Source organism: Phoenix dactylifera, chromosome 3 (genome assembly GCF_051530095.1).
Source record: "Phoenix dactylifera cultivar Ajwa chromosome 3, Ajwa_hap1_PhDact_Kaust_v1.1, whole genome shotgun sequence".
Classification (NCBI taxonomy): Eukaryota; Viridiplantae; Streptophyta; class Magnoliopsida; order Arecales; family Arecaceae; genus Phoenix; species Phoenix dactylifera.
The window spans coordinates 46,666,010-46,672,056 of NC_143192.1; the positions used below are offsets into that span (position 1 = coordinate 46,666,010).

At 36.7% G+C, this 6,047-nt stretch overlaps 1 protein-coding gene across 4 annotated transcripts in view; it reads right to left on the bottom strand.

Moving 5' to 3' along the window:
- The window catches only part of LOC103716554 (uncharacterized), a 32,148-nt gene extending 29,457 nt beyond the window's left edge, over positions 1-2,691 (bottom strand). For all 4 annotated transcript variants that reach the window (XM_088718655.2, XM_008804594.6, XM_088718654.2 and 1 more), the window contains exons 1-3: positions 2,378-2,691; positions 356-656; positions 1-217 (exon numbers count right to left, since the gene is read on the bottom strand). In XM_088718655.2, the coding sequence (XP_088574781.2) occupies positions 1-217; positions 356-656; positions 2,378-2,476 (617 nt within the window). In that variant the 5' untranslated portion in view covers positions 2,477-2,691. The remainder of the gene's footprint in view (positions 218-355; positions 657-2,377) is intronic.
- Between the last annotated feature and the right edge of the window lie 3,356 nt (positions 2,692-6,047).

The window sequence follows — 6,047 nt, forward strand, 5'->3', positions numbered from 1 at the left end:
CTCCAAGAGTTGTCATTTGTAAGCATTGTGGTTGGCAGAAAGAAAGAGCTGTCTTTGAGCTGTAATAAAGATAAGATTTTGGTAAAACAATCTACATGCTTTGAAAGACCCTCGGACTGATAGAGAAACATAACAATATCCTGAATTCGCTCATTAGATATAATGGAGGTAGGATTTGCACATAGTTCCTCAATCTGAGCAATGCAGAAATTTTGCCCTAGAAAAATCAAATGGAACTGTTAATTGAAAGCAAGAGGACAAAACATGCCGAGCATTCAAAGATAGAGAGCGACTTGCATAGCTTATCTTATCACTCTAAGACAGTGAGATACTAAGCATTAAGCAAACAAGTTACCTCTAATTTTCAAATCTGGAATTTCAGAATCAGCCAGAGCAAGTCCAATGCCAACTTTCTCCGCTACTGAAAGATTTAATGCACTTGAAAGATCTTTTAGAAAACCTTCACTCATTGATGTACCTTTTAATGCTTCACTAAAAACTGTGCTGAAATTTGGTCTATCAAGCAAAAACTTAAAAATGGCAGATACAAGATCCCGTTTCAGCTGCAGGTTCTGAATCTCTTCACCATTGAATTTCACCTGGTCTAAACAAGTTTGAACCAACAAAATGCCACCTTCGCTTCCATATTCTGCAAGCTGGAGAGAGAGAGAGAGACTAGCATTAACAAATAACGTCTCACAAGGCCAATTTACATTGGATTGGAAAAGTTGCATCAGTATACTAGACCTTGGTAAGCAGCAAAGAAGACATTAGGCTAGTACAATCTGTACTTCTACAAAAAATAAGTTCCTCATCCAAAAGAAATACACATAGGATAGGGGTGGGTATGTATCGCTGACCGCATTAAGATTTTTCAACCTAACGGAGGAAACATACTTACCCATCAAGGATTAAGAAAATATATATTCCTCAAAAGGTAAACATAAATTCTATTATTACAGACCATGATGTGATCACTAAACTCTAATTATGCAACTTCCCCATACTATCATCATGCATGATACTTTTAGAAGTTACTCAGAGAGATAACCTGTTAAAATAATTAAGTTGCAATAACGAACATATTAGCAATGACCTTCACAACAAATTGTTCTTGCAAGAGACAAATGATGGTTGCTAGTCAACTCAATTTCCGAACACAATATTTGCTTCAGCGTAACTTGATCCCACTTGCCGAAAGAGACTCCAATAGAAAGTCAAACTTTCAGTGAAATTGCACACTTATTGGACCTATACAATAATTGACAATAGAGGTTGCAAGAACAACAGGATGAAACAAGAGTCTTGGAATTTCCAATTGAAGCAGTATGTGAAGTGATATTCAGACTATAATTTTATGTGATGTGACGAAGAGGAGGAGGAAGAGGTAGCAGAATCGGTTTTAAAGCTATCAGGCAGATCAATTACAAATAAAAAGTAAAAGCATAGAGGTGTTTAAAATAATCATAACCAGCCCGTGTGTGATTGATAAAATGTAGAACCACCCCTCTTGTCATGTAACCTTTTTCCCCTGCATTAAATAGGGGAGAAACATCCAAACTTGGAGCAGTCATTTTCTAATGACAATTTCTCCAAATAAAATCATATTCTAATGATGTATTATGAGCATTTCACAGCTTAGAGATATTCTAAATCAGGAAACAATCGGCTGACCAATTAAAGACATGTTAAGGTGATGAAAAATTATCATGGGGTTTGGCGGGTTCAGAGAGTCGATAGCAAACAAGATGAATGGATATCGTAGTCTATTCACAGTGTCATACTAACGGTTCAGCAAGGATCTTCAGCCAATGACCACAAAAAAGAGAGAAAAAAAGACAATCTTGCCACGGGAACCTCAGATCACTCGTAGCCAGCCAGAATTAGGGTACTTCTTTTGCTTTTAAGACTTAATGTTTGGTCGATACCAGCCACGAAACGCCCCAAGAAGCATCTAAGACGGAGATCCACAACCCCAGTCCAACAGGTTTCTTCCGTTCCACTTTTTCATCCAGCACAACCCTCCCCCTACCCCCCCACCCCCCCACCCCCCCACCCCAAAAAAAAAAAAGAAAAAAAACTTGGAGAGCAAAGTTACAGATAGACAGCAGCAAATTTCAGAATTCAGGGTTTCTACGCTGCATAATACATTTCACTCAATGGGGAAAAGATCACATATTTATAATTGTTCTCTAGGAAAGAAACCCCGGGCAACCCATATCCAAATTCCACGCAAACAGAAGACGAGATCAAGACAAAACCGAGGAATATGAAAACTCTCTAGGGTTCTTAAATCCCGCTACAAAAAAAGAAACAAAACTACAAAAAGATGAACTTTTTTTATAGATTGATAGATAAAAGATCGAGATTAACAAACCTGACAGAGCTCGCGCAAGATCGAATCGAAGTTGGAATCGTTCAAGCTCTGAAGCAGGAGACGGATCTGGCTGGAGACGGTGGCGGAGAAGGGAAGCATAGCGGCAGCGAAGAAAGAAACGCCCTTCTAGGGCTTCTTTCTCTGGAGAGAAAGAGGAAGAAAGGGCGAGGGTTTCAGGCGACCGTCGGGGGAGCGAGGGTTCTTGAACAGCCGAAGAGGGTCGAGGGAGCTGGAGAGAGTCTCGAGTTCGCGTTCGTGGAGAGAGATGAGGGTTCGAGGCCGGAAAGGACCTCTCTTCAAAGCTCTGTTGGTGTGGACTGTCGAGCCGTGAAGGGATATGAATACCTTACCGTGAGCGTAGGTCAACTGTTACCGACATTCCCTGGACCGAACCAACGGTTCTGATTATACTTTGCCACTTGTCAGCGTAATAAGGATAAGACAACCGCGAAATGCCTGATCTCCGACTGCCGGTGAAGGAGCGGATAGTGTAAGGGCGGGGATGCAGCCGGTCTGAAGAGCCCATTGGGTCCGGCCCACTTGAAAAGCCCAGAATATGCCTCGAAATAGGGCGACCCGCCAGTGTAGTGATGTGAATCCCAGCCTGATCCATTAAAAGTGTTCTTTATTTTATTTTCAAATATATTGATACCGAAATTCCAAAATAGCCGACCATTTTAAAGTTATAATATATATAAGAAGTAACTTTTACATATAGACATAGCCATCAAATTTTTGGAAACAGTGTACATTATAAAACAATAACTTTTTTTGCTATGATCACAATCTATTTGAGCAAAATAATTACGGTGTATTACTACAAATCTTATAGATTTTTGAATTTACTGTAATGACCATGGTTGAATTTATTGGCTTCAATATAGTGTGTGGTGAACGGCCATATATCCACAAAACACTTATCTGCCTCTTGTATATTACACTAATTTAGTATAATACCTATATATGCAATACAAAAATCTACTTACTATTGCATATATTGGAATTGTGATACAATTATGCCATGAACAAGTTTAAATTGATAGACGAGATAATTTTATTTTGAATAGTTATTTTGAAATTATGAAGGAATGGATCTAGCAAAAGGCATACGACTCATAAAGAATGCTGTGAAATCATCTCCACATTTCATACTCTAACTCACTTTCGTACCTTATTCACTTATTTTGACTCCATTATATATACATTTAAATATTTCTTAACTCATGAGTGTAAATCCTAGGTGTGCTTAAGCCTATGTAATTTCTATCTCCAAAATGTTGCATTTAATGCTCATTTTTAGATCCATTTGTCTTCATAATCTTACCTTAATTATTTTTTACCATAAAAAATTAATACTATGTTAATATGTGCAATGCAACGCGAGATTTAGCAAGGATGGATACGATCAAATTGGACACTAGGTTCTGCACTAATATATTCTTATATCATCATTGTTTCTTTTAAAAAAATGGTGAGGTTATTTAAGAAAAAGCAAAAAAATTCTAAGAGTGCCCTATAAGTAGGATTTACAAACTAGATTAATTGAAGACATGAAAAGATAAGATTCCAATAAAAGATAGAAGTACTCGAGAATGCGAGAAACTAAGAATGCTTCGTTGCTTTAGAATCGGGCATCGCATGGTCAGGCTTATGACTTAAGCCTATTTCTTATAGCACAGATATGAATACTGAACATATTTTTCTTTTGGGTTTCGCATATTCCTTAATAAACCTTTTTACCTAGCCCCATATGTTAAGTTACCCAAGTTATGACCAAAGAATTCTTATTAGTATACTATAAGCTGGACTTACAAAACACACTAGAAATACATTCCAAGGGCATGACTTATCAAAGATATGTAAGGATGAGATTTGAAATAAAATATAGGAATTTCTACCAAAAATTAAAAAACAGAAATTTTCAGGAACGTTCGTTGCTTTGGAGTCTGGCCTTGTATGGCATAACTTTTGACTCAAGCATATTTGTTTTAATACAGAACAGATAGGTAGCATGCATATTTTTCTTGTGGGTGGATGAAAAAGGGAGCAAACCTTTCCACCCAGATGGAAATGTTCAGATGCCTAAGCTAAGACTCTCCTGCAGGAAGCATTATAGGCCAGAAACCAATCAACCTAATAACTAGCCTCTAATAAAATAAGAGTGGTCTTCGAAGGAGATCATTGATGCTATTTAATACTAGGGACTCATTTGGTTTGCGGAAAGAATTTTTTTCCACTGGAATACTTTTCTGAGAAGCTAATGCATGCCTAAGTATATGACACATGGAAAAGTGGTTTTTGCATGTTTGGTTAACCATGGATAAGTGACACATTTCAAAGTGGCTTATGTTTGGTTGAGTATCTATTTTTCTAATAAAGTTATATAAAATATTTGTTATGCTCTTAAAAATCTTATCCTATTTAGTAAAAGCTTAAGGCACTTTTGGGGGGAAAAAAAAGATTATCCCAATTTTCAATTGGTATGAATTTTTCTTTTTCATGAAGGGCTCGTTTGGTTTGCGGAAAAAGAAGAAGAAAAAGTGTAGTCAACGGAAAAGTAAAGCATTAAAGACCTAATTTTTATTAAGGGTATAATAAGAATTATACATAACTTTTCCAAGAAAGTAGATGGTCAACCAAACATAAGCAATATAAAAATCTGTCACTTTTACATAATCAACCAAACGTGCGAAAAGTATTTTTTCAGACATCCTCTTCTTAGAAATATGCTTTTCAGAAATTATATTCCTATGAGGAAAGATGTTTTCCATGAACCAAACGAGCTCGAAATGTAAGAATCTTAATCTACTTTCTCATCTCCTTTTTAAAAATGCCAACCAAACATAAGGCATCTCTTTTTTTTTTTTTTTCATTGACCCCACTATCCGTCCTCTTCACGCAAACCAAACAAGTCCCAAGAGGCAAGTGAACCATCAACCTTGCCTTCATGGATCTAGGAGATTGGCTTGCGTCCTAGTGTAAAGCCATCTTAATGAATCCAAGCATGCAAAAGTCTGGAGGGCTGGGACTCCCTGCCCGTGCTTGGAAACCAGATACTGCGATCTAGGCCAAATTCCCCGACCTTTTAGGCCTCAAATCAATTCAAGACAGCAAATCGAATCCGAAAACTCTTGAAGCATATTTATATTTCATTCTTATGTGTGCATTTAATAGAATTGGGGCATCCATTTTGATAAAGACATCTCAATAGCTCAGAGGTTGTTTTAAGGCTAGAGCAACGCTAGGCAGTCTTTTAACCAAGCACCGCAGGATATGGGCTGTCACGGGGTTAGTCAATAAAGCGGTAAGGACTCATTGAGATCACAGAAAAATAAAAAGAAAAATGTAGTCAACGAAAAAAATGAAGAAAGACTACTTTTTTGGTTGAAGTTTTTAAAAAATAGATGGAAAAGTAGCATTCTTATAGGAATAATTCTTATATTTTTGGAAAAGAAAAACTCACGAGGGACATAGAAAAGTAGCTACTTTCCTCCGGTTGGAAATTGGATTTTTTTTTTTCAAAACTATTCTTAATCAATCAAAACTCATGAATAAAATCTTTTTCTTTATTAAGAATATAATAAATATTTCGCATAACTTTCTCTAGAAGTAGATACTCAACCAAATATAAGCCATTTTGTAATATTCAACTTTTCTATAGTCAACCAAA